The sequence below is a fragment of the Heterocephalus glaber genome, unplaced genomic scaffold (assembly GCF_053883595.1).
Source record: "Heterocephalus glaber isolate CG9 unplaced genomic scaffold, H.glaber_assembly_v1.0 deba00001550, whole genome shotgun sequence".
NCBI lineage: Eukaryota > Metazoa > Chordata > Mammalia > Rodentia > Bathyergidae > Heterocephalus > Heterocephalus glaber.
Genome location: NW_028258343.1, coordinates 24,251,903 through 24,269,806, shown reverse-complemented (window position 1 = coordinate 24,269,806; position 17,904 = coordinate 24,251,903). Strand labels below are relative to the sequence as shown.

General features: G+C 56.6%; 1 protein-coding gene and 1 pseudogene across 1 annotated transcript in view; both read right to left on the bottom strand.

The window, feature by feature from the left end:
• The window catches only part of LOC110344968 (uncharacterized), a 42,056-nt gene extending 25,651 nt beyond the window's left edge, over positions 1–16,405 (bottom strand). The window contains exons 1-7 of the mRNA XM_087190216.1: positions 16,395–16,405; positions 15,683–16,347; positions 14,766–15,133; positions 12,551–12,612; positions 12,283–12,460; positions 8,706–9,709; positions 556–4,161 (exon numbers count right to left, since the gene is read on the bottom strand). Of these exons, the coding sequence (XP_087046342.1) occupies positions 9,221–9,709; positions 12,283–12,460; positions 12,551–12,612; positions 14,766–15,133; positions 15,683–16,347; positions 16,395–16,405 (1,773 nt within the window). The 3' untranslated portion in view covers positions 556–4,161; positions 8,706–9,220. The remainder of the gene's footprint in view (positions 1–555; positions 4,162–8,705; positions 9,710–12,282; positions 12,461–12,550; positions 12,613–14,765; positions 15,134–15,682; positions 16,348–16,394) is intronic.
• On the bottom strand, positions 16,356–17,295 carry LOC147824282 (small ribosomal subunit protein uS2 pseudogene; annotated as a pseudogene).
• Positions 17,296–17,904: the final 609 nt, after the last annotated feature.

Sequence of the window (17,904 nt, the reverse complement as noted above, 5' to 3'; positions counted from 1 at the left end):
GGTTCCTGTCAGTGCAAAGAGTGTGTGAGCAAAGCCTACAAGCCGTGCGACATATCTGTGTCCCTTCCACAATGCTCCTTGGGGCTGTGATGTGTGTCGGGAGCCACTGGAGAGACGCGCAGGCTGGGGCGGAGGAAGATGCAGGCTCTCGAAGGCCCGGAGCCTTCCCAGAGTGAAGGGCGGTGGGTGAGAAGAGTCGCCGCTCGCCCTGTGCACTGATTCAGTTTCCTGTCTTTTTTTAAAGCAGACTTGGGGACACAGCAGCTAACAGGCCATGAGTTCATGGGACGCCTCCTAATAGCTTCAGCCTCCGGCAGATTGACTAATAGAAACCAGTTTCTCCTCTATAAAATACAGATAAGAAATGTGCATCTCATAGAGTTCTTACAAGAATTAAATCAGGATAGCTTAATCCAGTGGAGCCCTCGAGGTCAGGCTGCTCGGATTAAACTTCTGGCTCCAGCACTCATTTCCTGTGTGATTCCAGGCAAGCTGCTTAAAGCCCTTAAAGCAAAGTTTTCTCAGTGTAAATAGCATTCATGAACCGACTCTTACCTGCTAGGGTTGCCTGAGAACAAGGGAGTCTGTCCATAGAAAGGATCCAGCACAGCGCTAGACCCACTGTAAATGTTGGCTGTGGAGACAGAAAGCACCGTCCACAGCCCGTGTGGCTTCCGGCGCTTAACTAGGTTGCAGATTAATTTGTGACGTTTGTGATCCAAGTGCACAAAGGCGAACTCTTCTCTTTACAAAGACTTTCTTTCTCTTTTCTTTTTTCCTCCTTTGAAGAATGTTGTGGTGCACATTAACAGGATGCCTTGGGCAGTTTAGGATGTCTTTAAGTGCACGTATTTCTCCTGGACCGAAGCCCTGTGCTTTCAGGAGAAGCAGGTCCCGGAAAGAGGTGGGCTGCCAAGTGCCCACTGGCAGAGCAGCAAGGAGAGAGCTGGGGTCCAAGTGAAAACAGGTCCTTGTCGCCCTGGGAGTCCTCAGCAGCTGAGCTCTTCCGTGTGCTCTGCAGTACTATCCATGGTTGTCCAAAGGCTGACTTTCACGCCAAGGCCACGAAGTGTGGTGACAGTTCCGGCTGTAGACCAATGTCCTTTCAGTGGCGTCTTCATTTATTTTCTTTGTGTCAACCAAAATTCACCAAAGAGAAGCTCAATAGAGAAGACAAGGCTTTATATGGAAAGGAAGGAAAGAAAGGCAAAGTGCAGAGTCACAGCCTCTGGGACGCCAGGGCAGCGGGCCCTAAAGGGACAGACAGAGACCGGCCCAGGGCCCACGCCCGCCCGCCTCTGCCAGGGAGGAGCGGTCCTGGCTTCCTGGAGGTCTCGGTCACCGGCCAGGGCAGAGCAAACCAGGCTTCCACAGGCTTCGTCTCGGTGTTGAAGGAAGAGCGTTCCCGGGCCATGGGCTCGGTCCACAGAGAACTTGTGTGGCCCTGCTTAGCAAATGGCTACCAGACGCCATTGTGGATCTGGGGTTAACCAGCTTTCTGGGAAGTTCACGGCTGCTGACACAGAATATCCAAGATGGATGGTATGAAGGAGAGAAGCTCCTTTTGGTTCACAGTCTTGGAGGGTGGGAAGGCCAAGACTGGCAGACCAGGTTTGGTGAGGGCCTCAGCTGCTTCCCTCCTGGCAGAAAGGGAAGGAAACAGGCACAGGAGGGAGAGAGATGGACTGCACCGGCAGGGGCAACCTCGGTCTCACAAGGGAACATCCGTCCCTCTCGAGGCCCGGCCTCCAGGACCCAGTCACCTCCCTGGAGGGCCCTGCCCACTCCACACTGAGGAGCTTGGGACCAACAGACAGGCGTGCGGAAGCACATTCAAACCACGCGGTGGTCATGGGCCAGGGCTCTGGAAGTGTTCGGGCTCAGGTGGCGACTGACACGCAGGACTTGTGGAGAGCAGGGCTCCACCACCCCTGAGCCCTCGGCCTGCGCCTGCGCCTTCCTGAGCCCCTGAGCCCTCGGCCTCCGCACTCTGCGGGGTCGCACTCCCCTGGGCTGCAGCGCCCTCCTGCTCAGCAGACCCTCCCGCAGTTAGGCGTCCTGTCTACCTGGAGTGAGTGCGTCCAGCCCGAGGCCATTCCGATGCCCGAATGTTAGCAGACAGGCTCAGACTTTCACTGTAAGGATTCTCACAGTTTTGCCATTTTCCAGATAACAGTGATACAGGGGGAACAGATGTAACCCCCAAACCTGTTAGACATCCGAAGCACGAGTTCGTGTTCTCTAAAACTGAAGAATGAATTCTGGGAACAACGGAGGTTAACAGTAGGAAAAAATGGACTGAGAGAAAAGTGGGTGACCCACTCACCTTGCTTCTCAAAGGTGTTTTAAGCCATGAGGTGAGGCAGATTCAAGGTGGGACAAAACTGTAGTCAACTACTAAGTTTCCAAGTACAGTCACTTAGGTGATATTGATTAAATGGGGATCCAGTGGGGACGCAAGTCACGTGAAAGCGTACAAGGAATGAGCAAGGATTCTCAGGGATCTTTCTTGGAATATCTTGGCCACCCATCTAGGGGATTGATACCTATTTAGAAGATCAATCACTGCTATCCATCCTTAGGGGAAGCACAAGGGTGTGTAGTTTCTCTCCTTTTACAATGCTGGCCTTCAGTGAGTGTGTCATCACTGTCCTCCATGTTGGCTCTTCGTGGGCTGGCCCTGTCTAACGGCCTACCAGAGATCTAATGAACTTACCTATCTGCAATACTCACAGGTACAGAGCATCTGCGGGGGTGGTGGAAACGTCCCCCACACAGATAACAGTGGTGGTTACACACACCGCAAACATCCTTACGTAGTATCCACACATTGCACACTTAAAATGGCCCAAATAGTAACATTTATGTCATATATATATTTTTCATACAATAAAAAGTTATACTTAGACACAGCCTCATCAGTGTACATAGACAGGATATTTCTAGTCAGAAAGTAGCAGGTACCCCGTCTTAACTGCCTGCCATTTGGGGATGGAAACCAGTAGCAAAAATGCAGCTTCTGGAGTTTCGGGACCTTACCACAGGACTGCAGCGCTGCGCTGTTCCACCAGCCTCGGACTGATTGCATAGCGTGAGCCCTTTGCAAAGTACTTGGAGGTTTGCTGTTTCTGGGAGCTTCCAATGCCATCTGATCTGTTCACAAATCCCATGTGTGGCCCAGCTCTGGTGCATTTGGTCATGTGATGTACACATCACAGGGGCACAAACCAGTGTCTCCCAGCCAAGCAGTCAGGGTGCTGGGGCCAGGAGGCCCAGTGAGAGGGAGGACCGGACCCACAGCCCTCTGAGGGCTCCTGCCCTGTGACTCCTAAAGGCTCTGCCACCCTGAGCAGTGGCACGCTGGGTGCCAGGCCTCTCTGGACATCCTGATGCACGCTGTGGCACTGCGCTGTCACCAGGTAATTCTGAGGAGCAAATGCTAGAGGTAGCTAATGTAATTCAAAAACCCGTTTCCATCCCCTCTCCCTCAAAGGACTGATTTGGTCAGTTGAAATGCAAAAGGTGAGCCAAATCTCCTTAGGGTTTGATGGGCTTCCCTCAGTCACGGTGCACTGTTGCAGCCAAAGCACCACGCCAGCTCCTTAGGTCAGCGTTCTCTCTCCTACTAAGGAGATGCTCCTCTGAGACACCTGAAAAGAAGCTTTTATACGCACCAAGACTGGATTCTACTTTTGTTCTCCATTGCTGTCTGCAGCTGCCCAGAAAGGAGAAGTACTGAAGAACCTGACCCTCAAATTCTCTTCCTTGAGATGCTCAGTGGTGAATGGCAAAAGCCGATTCCTAAGTGGATCTTCGGGGTGCCCTCCGGTGGCTGAGGAGAGTTAGGACCAAAGCCCAGTACCGGACTGTAGGGTCCCCAGGGGGCCCTGCAGGCTGCTGACCTCTGTGTGTTCAAGTGGCCATCACCGCATTTTCCACACACACTGAACGTGCATCCAGACCAGCCATGCAGGAAGCAGCAGAAGGAGTCTGGAGTCATGAGGCCTGGGCCTGAGTCAGAGCTGAGTCAGAGCCCCAGGCTGGGTCTGGGATGCTCCCTAGATAGGAGGCAGTGCCAACACCACAGGGCTCTGGAGTCTACCGGCGATGGCTACAGGAAAGGCAACTCCATCCAGTCGGGAGGCAGAGGCGGTAGGTGGCCTGCAATGAGGATGAATGGAAAATGCACAGGATTTAGGGTAATGAAAATGCTCTAAAACAGAATTGTAGTGACTGTTGCACAACTCAGTGATTTTCTAAAGTCACTGCATCGACAGTTGTAACATGGGTGAACTTTATGGTATGTAAATTACAACTCAATAAAGTTGCTTTAAAAAACCCTAGAGATGTCCCGAGAGGACAGGAGAGGGGGAGGGAGCAGCCAGGGCCCTGCATAGGTGCTGAGCTTCAGGATGGTGCAGTCTGTCCTCCATGTGTGTCCCAGGCCAGCGGGCCAGGGGCTGGCAGAGCTTGGCCACCAGAGCAGCCTCCCCGCCGGATGGAGCCCGGGCTTCCATTCCTGCCGGGGGGCTCCGGCTTCTCAGGTGCAGTCCTGATGGACCAAGGCTGCCTAGGCAGCCAGCCTGGCGTAGCTGCACCAAAATGATCATCTTGAAATACACAAACTGTGTGTCCCTCAATACCTCTCTCAGTAACAAGTAATTCAGCACAGCTTGGGACTTGGAGGAAACTCAAGGGAGGGCAGAAGAGAACGTCTATTTTTTACACAACTTACTAAGTTATGTCAACTTGAAAATGAGGATTTGTAAAAGTACCCAAAGAAAACTCAAGTGAAAATCTCTATGTAGTTAGGGTAGAGAGAAATTGGTTAGGAATAATACCTAACCAGCAACTACCGCAGAGATAATAGATGAGTAGGAGAAATTTAAACCACAAGTGACTTGTTAGGCTATAATACTGTATTTTATATATGACAGACATTTATGATCCTCAATATAACAGTCACTTATAAGACAGAGGAAAATGGGCAACAGATGGCTAATTCACAAAAGGAAAAATAAAGTAAGGAAATGCAACCTGTTAACATCAGAAATAGCACTTAACCTGGTTACTAATTAATAAACGTTAAGAAAACAATGAGGTATTTCTCTCCTCTGAGATTGGCAGATTACAAAGACAGCCTAGTTTATTCCCAGAACTCAGGGAAATGAGCACTGTCTCCTGGGAGATAATTTGGCCCTATTCCTCAAAATGCAAATATTCACATCTTTTAACCCAGCAAGTTCATTTGGGGGATGATTTCAGGGTACTAATCAAGTGTGGAAAGATACATGCACGAGGCTATTTGTCAGAGCAAAAAAGTAGGAAGACTCTCAAATGCCTTTCAACAGGGATTCAAGTGTTGCACATCTATTCAACAGAATATCTGCATTAATTAAAAATGATTGTGATCTATGTCTTGGGTCACGGGGGAAATGTTTACACTATATTGCTAAGTTAAAAAAGTCTCAAAAGCACAGATAACATAACCACATGCTTGTTTAAAAATAATCAGAGAGAGAACGAAGGGATCACCTCCCTCCAGGAAGGACCTGCTCGGCAGCTGTCCCTTGCATTTCGTCTGGGCCTCATTTCCATCTCTACCCAGCTCTGCTCCCTCCCCTCCTCACAGAGGTGTCCACCCCAGGACAATTCCTCGAAGAAGCTTGCTGCCCAGCGGTATCTTCTGCTCGGTCTCCTTAGCTCTAGCCTTGAACTGTGTGGCAAACCCATAGCAGCCTGCCCCAGAAGAACCTGCCTTGGGATCCGCCGTGTCTCCTCGTCTCTCTGAGCCTGGGCTGCATCCGTGTTCATATGCTGGGAGGCAGGGAAAGTATACTGAGGGCTAAAGCCAGGGTGCTTGTTTGTTCGTGCCAACACGGTCTCAGGAAATGCTGAATTAGTTTTCAACTGTAGTGAAGACTGGAAGGCTATGAACTGTTCCCCAACCTCCCTTCTTCATTTAGTAAATCACACAGAACCCAAGCCTTCCTGGGACATGGCAGTGCAGCTGAAGACCACGTTTTCCAGCTGTGCTCACGGCTAGGTGCGATTAGAGGAGCAGTTTCCAGGAGCAGAATCACAGCTCTAGGTCATCTCTGCAAGGAGACAGCCTTCCCTGCTCCCCGCAGCAGATGAGGCTGAGGTATGTGACTGACACTCGCCTGTCCCAAAGAGCCACAGTACCCTCCTGACTGCCCACACCTGCATTCTTCCATAAGATGGAAGCAAGCTTCTTTCTTGTTCAACCCACTGAATTTTGGAGTGGAGAAATGTACATGTGATCACTGTTTTCATACTGCAGCCTTATGGCTTGATGGTGTGGGAAACCATGTAGTTTTTTACTCCCAGGCCTGCCTCTGCAGAACATTTCTTTCTTTCTGGGCTATTGGCCTGCAGGAGGCTTCCATGGTGTCTTCAGAACATGGGAGTTGCTGCATGGTGGGGAAGGAAACCGGGAAAATAAATGCAAACTTCAGCCTCACGACTGCAGGTGACTGACTGGTCTCTAGGCTTGTCCAGCCTGGGTGGACACCCAGGGTCTCATCCACAAGGCGGAGGACTATTTCAGGTCCAAGCTTTCCCAAATCTCCCACAGGAGAGAACCCTGGTGTTTCTTCCACAGCATTTGGGGCCACTTCTTCCTGATCACAGCTCACAGCCACAGTGGAGGTCTGGCTAATGAGACCACTGAAAGGGAGGTTTGTGTCCCAGCCAGCAAGGAAGGGAGGCAAGCAGAGAGGCTGGGTGTGAGGCCTGGCATCTAGATGTCCTCCCAAAGCCTCCGACATTCAGATGGGGCTTGAGGGAGCTGGATCACGGGTGTGTGGTGCTACATTAGTCCACTGCCTGGCTCACCATAGTTCTGAGTGTGGATAATGGGAAGGCCTATTTTGGGTATCATCCAAAATGGGTGTAACCAGGAAGGAATAAAGGGAGATGCAGGCTTGCTGCCTGCTGCCTTCTGCCTGCCTTGCCATGAACTGTTTCTCCTCCGCCACACCACCCTGCCTTAGAGCCAGTGGGCTACGGGCTGAAACCTCTACAAGCTGTGAGCCAAATAAGCCTTTCCCTCCGTAACTGTGGGTGTCAGGTATTTTGCCTCAGCAATGAGAAAAGCAACTAGGACACTAGGGAAGCAACTGAAAGTGGAGGCTGGGAACGCAGGGATTGGAAACAGATTAGAAACCACATTCCCTTCTGACTGTCACCTGAGAGACACTGAAGATGAGAACGAAGCTGCTTCTGGGTGCTGGTCTGTGTGCAAGGGAAAGTGCGGCCCACAATGGCTGTGCCACGGTTCAGCTGTGTGGGGTGGACGTTAAGTCCAAGTCACAGGATTTCTGCACAGCTGCACCTCGGTGGTCTCTGTGAGTGACAGGTGTAACCAAGGTTGGTCCCGGCCTGTGGCCACCGTTGCATATTTTGGTGGAGATGCAGAGCCTGTGAGGGCTGCTGGGAGACTGAGCAGCCGAGGACTGCGAGGAGCTGGGCCCGCTCGGGGCCTGAGGACACCCGCAAGTGCACACTGCTGAGCTCCGTGGCTGAAACTGAAGCCTGGTCAGACATTTCCGCGGCTCTGGGTCTTCCTCAGGCTGCCCGGATCTCAGGTGAACCCCCGCAGTCTAAACTGGCTCCCCTGACAGCGACACTGCAGAAGAGCACGGGCCAGGGGGCCGCACAGGCGTAGCTGGGCTCACTGGCTGCTAGCCTACCTCTCTGGGAAAGAATCCCACCTGGTTCCTGATTCAAAATGACTTCTCAGCGTCCCGGATGCTCTTTCCTTTGTGGTGAACTCAGACCCTCGCTGGGCTCAGAAAGCCCAGGAAGGCAGCCCGGCCTCCCCACTGCCACCGGTGTCCAGGACAGCATGGGGTCCGTGCACCCTAGTCCATTACACGTAGTTTCTAGAATCTCCCCTGTGCCAGGGTGACACTGTGGTCCTCACAGAAGCACGAGGCCTGTTCTCTCCACCCAGCACTGGCTGTGCCTCGACTTCCCTTCTGCACCTGGCCCCTCCCTCACAGAGCCCAGACGGAGCCTACTGCAGGGGCGCAGGCTTCTTCTTCAGAAGGGGCAGACTGCAGATGCATCCGGCTTCACAGGCCAGGTGCTGTCTCTACTGCATATGAGGGCAGCAAGCCATCTTCCGCCCCATCTCTCCAAGTGGTGCTGGGAACTGGCACCCTCAGCAAAGTCCTTCTCATCTTAACTTTTCTCCTACATATATATAAGATTTAAAATAAAATATTTGGAGCTGGGTGAGGTGGTGCATGGCTATAACCCCAGCACTTGTAGGGTGAGGCAGGAGGGTCCTGAGTAGGGAGACTCCGTCTCAAAAGCAAAAGCAAACACTTCTCCTATCCTTGTCAGCCAAAAAAGCATCATTCTTAGGTTCAAACCGCCCGCACCGTCTAGTTCAGTCAAACGAAGATGGAGGAAGGCAGCCCAGGACCCGTCAGCCCCACAAAGGTGGACTGAACAACACAGCGTGACAGTGTGGACGCCAGGTCGGAGGCAATGCTAGGGCTGACAAACCTACTCTGGGAGTCTGAACGATGGAGGCACAGTGTGGAGACACCGCCTTGCCCTGTCTCTGAGCCTTGCCGGACACCATAGCTATGTAACTGAGCTGGAAACTGGCAGCCACTCGATTGACACATGAAGATGCAGGAGATGGAGCTGATTCTAACAGAACTACTGACCTGCAGCCACATGGTGTCCTCCACTTCCTTGCTTGATGGCAACAGCCTGCTGTGAATGTGGAAGGTGGTGACATCGAGAGACCCGGCCCTCGGCCAGCCCTGCAGAGCGGCTTCTGCCATCGAGGGAAACCCTTGCCCGGCTGCTGCCCTGGGGGTGGGGGTGCTGGCGGAGGCATCTGCATCTGCATGGAGGAGCAGAACTCAGAGGCCAGAGGCCAGATGAGAATCACTGGTTCAGGAGGTGTTCCACACGGGGCACCACGCTGGGGATTGATCTAGAACATCTCAGCAGAGTGGATGCATCTGCACACCTCCAGGAAAGATCAGGACATTTTTGACAGCTGTCCTTCATAGCTCTGGCACTGCAGGCATGGCTGCAGAAATGGGAAATGAACACACACCCACACACCAGTGCTCTATTGGAATGGAAACAGAAGTCAGGTGTCTGTAATGAAAGGATATATTTGCTAATCTTTTAGTTATCTGAAAGCCAATGTAAGCTCTGAAAACACGGTTCATCTAGAAAGCCACCCCTGGCTGCCCAAGGCAAGCCCAGGTCTCGGTGTCATTGTCCACGCATCAGTACTTCGGCTCCTGCTCTGCAGGGACAGAGCCCTCCTTGTCCCGCCGGCAGATTCCATGCAGCTGTGGGGAGCACAGCTCCCAGGGATCGGAGTGGGTTCGGGGAGGAGACTCAGCTGGCAGAGCTGTGGCCTGCTGGAGGAGGCCTGGCCCGGCCCGGCCCGGGGAGAGAGCCCACTGCCCACCGCTGGTCCCCGCCTGTCCTGCACAGAGATTCCGTGCTCGGGGCTCCCCTTGAATGGACCAGAGGAGAGAGACACACGAGCTCCAGGCCCGTGGAGGGAAGGGTCGTGCCCTGTGTGCCACTGCTGGTGGCGGTGGCCTGAGGGGAGTGGGAGGCTGAGGGTGTGCTGAGGAGCACTGTGGATTCCCAGCTTCCATCTCACAGGATGTGAGGATGACCACTGTTTCGGGAGGATCGTCTGTATGCCAAAAAGAAATCAAGAGGGGACATCAGGCCGACACGAGCCACACTTAGAGATCTGACAGCACTGTGACCATTGGTTAGGCAGGGACGGTAGGAGCCGAAGCCGGGCTCAGGACTGCTAGTCTGGCAGCTGTGGGGCTCGCGCCTCGTCTGGGGTGCAGAGACGCGGGTTCTGCCTCAGCGTCGGCTCTGCCGCTGACTCCCAGACCAGGCAGCCCGGAACCCGCACTGTGACAGTCACCGCCCTGTGCCTGCACAGAAGGAAGACACTTCCACTGCCTGGTGTGGGATACAGAGGCCCCCGGCAGCCCAATGCACACCGGCCTGTGTCTCCGGGGATGGCACAGCCTTGAAACGGCTCTGCCTGGCGGGGTGCTCCAGGCAGAGGTGCTGTGTGTCCACCCTGCTCTCAGGCCAGCGAGACTTGGTCAGCTCGGGATGAAGAGGTGGCCCGGAGCAGCCAGGGCCCCCAGTCCCCCGAGACGCCAGAAGGATCTGCTCCCCAAGCCATCCAGCCCCACGAAACCCGAGGAAAGTCAGGAGAGCAGAGCTCCCGATGCCTTTCTTTCTTGTTAACTAAGAAAAAACTGCTGACCCTTTTCTTTCTTTCTCTGTTCTCTCACTTTGTTTCATCTGGATTTTTTGTTTTGTTCTAGAAAACTGGGGATTGCACCCAGGGCCTCTGCACTGAGCTACATCCCAAGCCCTTAATGAATTAAATTTTTGAAACAGGGTTTCATTAGACTGCTGTTGCCCAGCACATCCTCCTGCTTCAGCCTCCCAGAGGGTGGGAACTACAGGTGTGTGCCACCAGAGCAGCCTGTTCCCTTCAGCTGAAGCTCCCTTTCCAGGCTCACAGACGCCGCGTGAAGAACGCATCCCCGGAGGCTGCTCAGCAGCAGTGGGAGCAGGAAGAGCCTTATCCCATGAGTCCAGGTACAGCAGCACTGCCAAGCCAGGTGCAGCAGAGCCGTCTTCCCGCCTGCGGCCTCTGGCAGCTGCAGGGCCCGCGCCGCTGTGGGGATGAGCTGAGCGCAGGCCTGCAGCCGCCCCTCAGGCCAGTCTTCCCGGACACTGCCCTGCTGCGTCCTCCTCACTGGCGTGGGAGCAGTCGCCCTGGGTGTCCTCGGGTCCCGGGACAGCTGCTGTCCTGGGCCATCTTCGGAGCAGAGCCTCCTCAGGGGCACTGGTTTCCCAGCAAGGAGGACGAGATGGGGCCTCTGCAACACCAGACTGGGTGGGGTCGAGAGCTCTGGACCCTCAGCAGTATGAGCCTTGGAGCACACGGCACCGGCCGCGCCCACTGTGCCACCCCGCCGGGTTGGCCTCAAGAGCAAACTCGGAGGAGAGTGCGCGCCTGCCGCTGTGTGGGGAGGAAGGCCGTGCTCCGTCTCCGCCCCGGCCCAGCGCTGCCTGCCTTCCCCCAGACGAGTGCCAAGCGCTTTCACCAGGGCAGAAATCTCAGGCCCTTCCAGTTCTTCAATCACCGTCTTATCCTTTCTAGGGGTCATTGTGTAACCAGGATTGCAAAAGAGAACTTTTAGAAGTTAGCTATTTTTCCTTTTGGAGATAAGGGACTTCTCCAAACTTCCTGTTGCTGAGAACAACACTTCCTCCCTTCAGCCCCAAAGCAGTGACTGAATATGCAGACGCTGGCCCAAGGGCCCTCTGTTCCCACAGGAAAGGGGGGAGGGGCGAGGCAAGGGTGGAGCTCGGCCTCGGCCATCTGTGCCCCCCTGCCACACAGAGCCTTGCTCACCCGTGCACAGGATTCCAGGGAGGATTTGAGCCAGCTTTGGTTAGATCCTTTTTACAAAAGCAAACAGCCGCCTTGTGGTCAGTGGCGAGCACTGCACAGCCGACGCTGTCTCTACAGGAGCCTTCAGCTCCGACCCCAGGGAGGGAGGACAATGACCACGGGTCGCGCAGCACAGTAAAGTCCGTGGCTGAAGTCAGGCTGATGCCGCCTCCTCAAGGCCTGCAGCAGGCAGGTCATCTGCCCTCTCCTCCTGCCCACTGAGGTCCACATCAGGCCCGTGCTGCAGCTGCAGCCAAGTGATTGTCGATGCTGCTCCTCCACGCACGATAGCTCCATGTATCAGGCCCTCCTCCATGCACGCTCGGTTCCTGGAGCAGTTTTCAGTTTGGGATTAGCCCTGACCTGGAGCCTGGGGCTAAAGTCACCCAACATCACGGAGCTGAGCAGCAGACACAGGACCCCAGAGAACTTATTTTGCTGCCGAGGTCACGTTCTCTCCACCCAGCCCACGCTCCTCAGCTCTCTGAGGTTCCGGGAAAGCATTAGTAGTGATATCGGCCATTTGTTTCACCTCCTCTTCCCAAAGGACCATGCCCATCCCATTTCCTGAGTTGCCGCCCTATTTTATTTGACCTCGTTTATGGCCAATCCACAGTTGTTCTTCAGCCCTTCCCCATTAGCATCTTTTCTAAACACTGAAATATCAACAGTACGTTTTCACAGCTGACTAGAACTGTGTGTGAGGAAATGAGGCACTGGGCTATGCATGATGTCAGTGAAGAATGACAGGAAGTATAAAATGCACTGACCCCGGACAGCAATGAGAAAGCAACTGATGACCTCAGCTTCCTGTCCATGGGTTTGAGACGCACCACCGGAAACCTGCTTGGAGCTGCTCTCCACGACTCCTCAGGGGGACTCAGGGGAGAGATGGCTGCTGTCCAGCCTGGATTCCAGAAAACGAGGCGCAATTCCTTGCTGTGTTCCCTACAAGGAAGGGACGAAACTTGAGATTCCTAAACGGGGAAGAGCAGTTGAAGGAAAGTTTTAAGGGAAAAGAGAAAAATCACAACTCACTTTTGCTTGCCGTCGTGTGGCACCGGCTGCCACCCATGTGCTGGCTGTGAAATTCCTGTGGCCTGAGAGCAGGAGGCAGGACGCACTCTGAGTGAGCCACTGGCCTCCACACTTCCAAGCTTCCATTTTCCTGAAATTCCTCAAACTCCCGGGCTCTGGGATGCCTTAGGACACGGAAGATTTGAGGGACACAAGTGGTTCACAAATTCCCCCTCACTGTCAGAGGAAATAACACTGTGTTTTTGCCGCAAAACTTTCACCTGTTGCTGCTTTCAGAACAACACCAAAGGTGGAAACACTGTAAACCATAGCAGAACCCAGCAGCTCAGTAAACCATGTGGAGAGGCTGGAGACGGAAGGGGAGGACAGGGAAGGCAGGGAGACAGCTCCGAAGGACAGGCTGCAAGCTCTGCCGCACGGGCGACTGACACGTCCAAGGCCCTTCGGTCAGTCGGGAAGCCCAGGGAGGGCAGGAAAGTTGAAAGCCCTCTTAGCTCAGCTGCCTCTTTCTGTTCAGCCTCTGAGCTGTCCCGTGTGCGCTTCAGAGCAGCCCAGACCAGAGGAGGGCGGGCCCGGCTCCAGGGCACACAGGGAGGCGACCTGCAGCCTCGAGGACACTGCACACGGCCACTCGGAGGGCTTTACTGGCAGAACAGCCGAGCCCCAGAGCAGCAGGAGGCCTGTGGCAAGGCTGCTTCCTGTTGACGAAGTTCTGCTCTTGTCTTGGGGTGGGAAATGGGATGCAGCTTTGAAGGGGCAGAATGTCCCGGATGCTGGGGGCGTGAGACTGCCTCTGCTGCTCCTAAGACAGACAGACAGCTCCTCTTTCTCCACTGTGCTCCTTACGTCACTGCTCTTGCAAGTTCATCTCTCTCCGTCCTCCCTTTTCACTGCTTTCTCCCCAACCGTTCCCCTCTTTTCCCCCCGTTCATCTACTCAACGTTGGATTGAGTGCCAAGCACTGTATCTCTAAAGCATAAACCTCTGCCCTCCCAAGCGGAACTGAGTGGCTTAGTCACCCGGATACTCTGTGGCCTGGTCCCTGTCAGTGAGGCCTGGTCCCCAAGGGTGAGGCCTGGTCCTGAGGGTGAGTCCTGGTCCCCGAGGGTGAGGCCTGGTCCCCGAGGGTGAGGCCTGGTCCTGAGGGTGAGGCCTGGTCCCCGAGGGTGAGTCCTGGTCCCCGAGGGTGAGTCCTGGTCCCTGAGGGTGAGGCCTGGTCCTGAGGGTGAGGCCTGGTCCTGAGGGTGAGGCCTGGTCCTGAGGGTGGGGCCTGGTCCTGAGGGTGAGGCCTCTCACCCGGGCAGTGGCCTCATCAGGGTGGTTGCCGTGCTCGCCTGGGCTGGGTCCCTACAGTGACGTGCCCTCCACAGCCACCAAGAAGCCAGCTGGAAATGAGTGGGGGCTGCTGGGTGTGGGGAGAAAGGAGACAGTAATTTCTGTAAAAAGGAAAGGTGTCACCAAGCTCCCTGACTTTAAGCTTTTGCAAACATGAGACATATGGCTCTGCAAAGCTCGGAGAACTGCAAACGTGAAAGCTGATTAGCGTTTGCTCTTCCTTCAGATCTACTAACAAGGCATGTGACTCTTCACCCGATCTGACCTGCGGCTGGAGTGCTCTGAACTTCCTTTCTCCTTAAACACCCGAATCTGCCTCCGAGGCCTCAGGCTGCCAAACTTCGCACGCGGAGAACCTCAAAGGCTCAGAGCCCGCCCGCCTCTCCTGTCGGCCCAGCCGAGCAGCCCGGGAAACAGCAGCAGGCCAGGCCGGACCCGGCTTCCCCGGAAGTCAGTGCCACACTCTGCAAGGCCCTGTCCGTGGCTGAGCCCGCCGGAAGCCTCCGGCCTCACACCGTGAATTCCAGTGCCGGAGGGAGGCCAAGGCCACGGGGAAACATGGCTCGGTGCTGATGCCGGTGCCGCCTGCTCAGGAACCGGTGCGCTCCGCGTTCAGCCCCACTGTGCCCCACGATGGCCCAGCCTCTGAGCGCTCGGGGCCACCCCTGGCAGGCAGCGTGACGGGGGAGGGCAGCCGGTGCGCACGCGTGCTCCGCCCTGGCGTGCTGTGCAGGGCACGGCTCCGCGGGCTCTGCTGCACGGAAGCGGGCCTTCTGCCTTCCCTGCTCTGCCGCAGGACTGAAGGGCCTCCTTCAAAGCACGAGCCATCAGGCTTCTCTGCGTCACACGGCCGGCTGTTCACCCAGGCGGGATCGCTTACCTTTGGCTTCCTCTGCCTGCGGCTTGGCTTCTCGTCTAAGGTTTGGGCGTGCGTGGTCGGCGAGGGTGGCCACAGGGGCGCACAGAACAGCAACGCACGCTCCGCAGGCCTGGGCCCGCGTCGGCATCCGCTTGGGGCTCGCTTGGTTCCCTGCCAGGGCAGGAGGCCAGGCCTCTCGCGCGCGGGCTGCAGGCGACACCTCCTCTGCGCGTCCTCACGGGCCCTCTGCAGTGCGAGGCCTGGGCCCTCTCCGAGAGCCCTCTGTGCAGACGGGTCTCCAGGACGGTCACAGCGAGGCGCTGGGCCAGGACCTGGACGCCCGGAGTTTAGAAAGGCGGCACGTTTGGGATCCACAGCGGCCCCAGAGCCTCACCGCGCAGGCGACTGGACTGAGGACGCTGTGGCTGGCCGGCTCCTGCAGTAGGGCCTGGCTGGCCTGGGAGGCTGTGCGCTCTTGCCTCCTCGAGGCGCGCAGCTGTGGTCGGCGGGACGCAGCACCGCGGCACGGCCTCGCCAGCCAGAGCTTCGGGCCCGGAGCAGCGGCCACAGCTCCCCTTGCCTGTCGCTAGGGGGCTGAGCTCCCCGTGGCCCGGAGCCCTGTGTGTGCCCTGCCGAGCGGCGAGGACACACCGAGGGCCCTGGACGGAATCGGGGGTGCTTGCGTGCGCGGGTGCGTGCGCCGCACTCCCGAGGGACGCGGTTTCATCCTGTGCCCTGAGCCCTCAGCTGCAAGAAACCAAACTTCTCTGCGTGGATTTAAGGACAAAAGGGCTTTTGCAGAAAGGGATCGGGCAGCTCGTTGAATCGGCGGGAATGCCAGACAAGTGGACTTGAGAATAGGCCCGGAAAAGGGAGCAGCAGCCAGGGCTACAGCCAAGCCCGCCCTGGGGCCAGGCGGCCCGATATCCTGGGCGCACTGCCTTTCTGGGCGCTGCCAGCGCTGCGGGGCGCAAAGGCCTCCCGGGGTGCACGCCCCTCCCCGCTCCTGGCCTCGCTCTGGCTCTGGCTCTGGCTCTGGCTCTGGCTCTGGGTCAGACCAGGGCGTTCACATGCGACGGGCCGCCCCGCTCTCCCACTCTGAACCCACGGGGCGCGCACAGGGGAGCAACCCGGCCGGGGCAATGGGACAAGCCCTCTGCCGCTGGGCTGAGAAGGACTGGCCGGCACGGCCTGGCCAACAGACAAGTGAGGGCCCACTTTGCCGGGCGGGGCCAGGAAACCACGCTTTGCGAGGCGAGGCGGGAAGACGAGGAGGGTTAGGCTGCGGTGTAACGCCCCCCTCCCGACGCTGCAGGGGCCCCGCCCGCCCGCACGCGGCCTTCTCTGGGCGGCCAGGCTTCTCCTGCTCCGCGGCGGCCGCCGGCTGCGGATGGAGCCGATCTCCCGCGCCCAGAGGCGCAGAGGCGGAGGCCGGCTGCCTGCCCGCCCCTCCAGGGGGCGACCCGCCGGCCGCGAGCAGGCTGCGGAAAACCGAGCGCCCCCGGGCTCCCAGAAGTCGGCTTCGGCTGGCTGAGCGCCTCCCCCGGCCTGCAGCGGGGCGAACAGACTGGCGGCCCGGGGCTTTGGCCGCTGGTCCCGCGCTCTTTTGCGGGGGGGGGGGGGGGGACTCGTGTTTTATTTTCCATCAGCCTCATTTCCATTTTGCTTAGGTGTCTGCAGAGCGAACAGCTCAAGACCACTCAGTGCTGGTTCCTACCCGCTCAGTGGTCTGAGCAGTGGGGCTGCAGACCCGTCTTCCGAGGGGAACTGCCGCATGGGCACAGAGGGCACCTGCACACCCTCAGACCAGTCTGCAACCTCAGGCTGAGCAGCAGTGAACTCTGGAGCCCGTGCAGTCCATTCGCCCTGCAATTCCTCCTCGGTCACAGCCTTTTCAGCAGCAGCCTGCTCTTCCTTTTCAGTCTCTTCAGGATTGCTGTAGAAGTGGAGATCAGGCGTGACCTCCCACGGGTGTTCAGGGAGATGGTGCCATGCACGCGCAGCCCTTCCCGGGCCAGCACCCACATCAGACCCACTGAGTGAGCCCCCTTGTTGCATGGCATGGCGATGTCCACATAGCGCAGAGGAGAATCTGTTACACGGAGCAGTGGGCGGCACATTGACGTAAGACACCCCCGTGAGGGGCTGGTGGTCAGCCCTGGGATCCGTCACCACCGGAAGACGCGGCTCTCGGAGGGCTGCCTGGATCCGGTCAGTGAAGGTCCCGGGAGTGAAGCAGCCCGCGATAGGAGCAGCTCCAGTGGCAGCGGCAACTCCGGCACAGCCCGATGGTGGTGTTCCTAGAGGCTATGACGCTGGCACCAGCAGGGTTTTCAGTGGCGACCATGGCTCATGCAGCAGCGGGAGTTTTTCCAGGTGCGCTTCAGATTTATGATGTAGGTTCCATCACTTTCCTTCTGTAAATGAACTGTTCCATCTGGAAATCCAGGTCGGTGCCACCGAAGTGGGCTCCTGCGGCGAGGAATTTGAGGACCTCCTCCTCCTCCATTTGCAGGACATCAAGGACTCCGGACGTTGTGAAAGTTTCCCTTTAAGTTACGATGGGAATCACGAACAACGCCATCCGGACCCCTGCCTTGTCCTGACATGGACGTTTCTCTCGCAGGTGCCCTGGCAGAGTCCCCAGAGCACAGCTTTATAATCAAGCAGCTTCAGCTCCACCACGACCCATTTGTTAGCTGCGCGACCTTCACAACTAACGCAGCGCCGGCACCCTGTCCTCATCTGGGAAGCAGGTTAATGACTGCTGTGGGGACCAAATAACCCTCTGCCTGTGCTTTAGATGCACACAGAATGCCGAGCACGCAGCAAGCCCGCTTCTCGTTCCTCCACACCGTCCCCATTCTCTGTCCCCGGGGCAGCAGCCCTCATGCACTCGAGCAGGACCCCATCTGCCCCTGCATCTCCGTGTGCAGCTCTTGCGAGGCCAGACGGCCACACACGGATCATCCTTCTGCCCGGAGGAGGATTCTCAGGTCCACACTTTTTCTTGGCAGGTCTTGTTTTTGTTTTGCTTTGCTTTGTAAATGAACTGGCTTTCTGATCACTGGGACTTCCATCCTCAGTGGGACACAAGATCACCTGATCCAGAAGCTCCCAGTTCCCTCAAGTGGCCAAAGCAGGTAGGGAGTGGCAACGG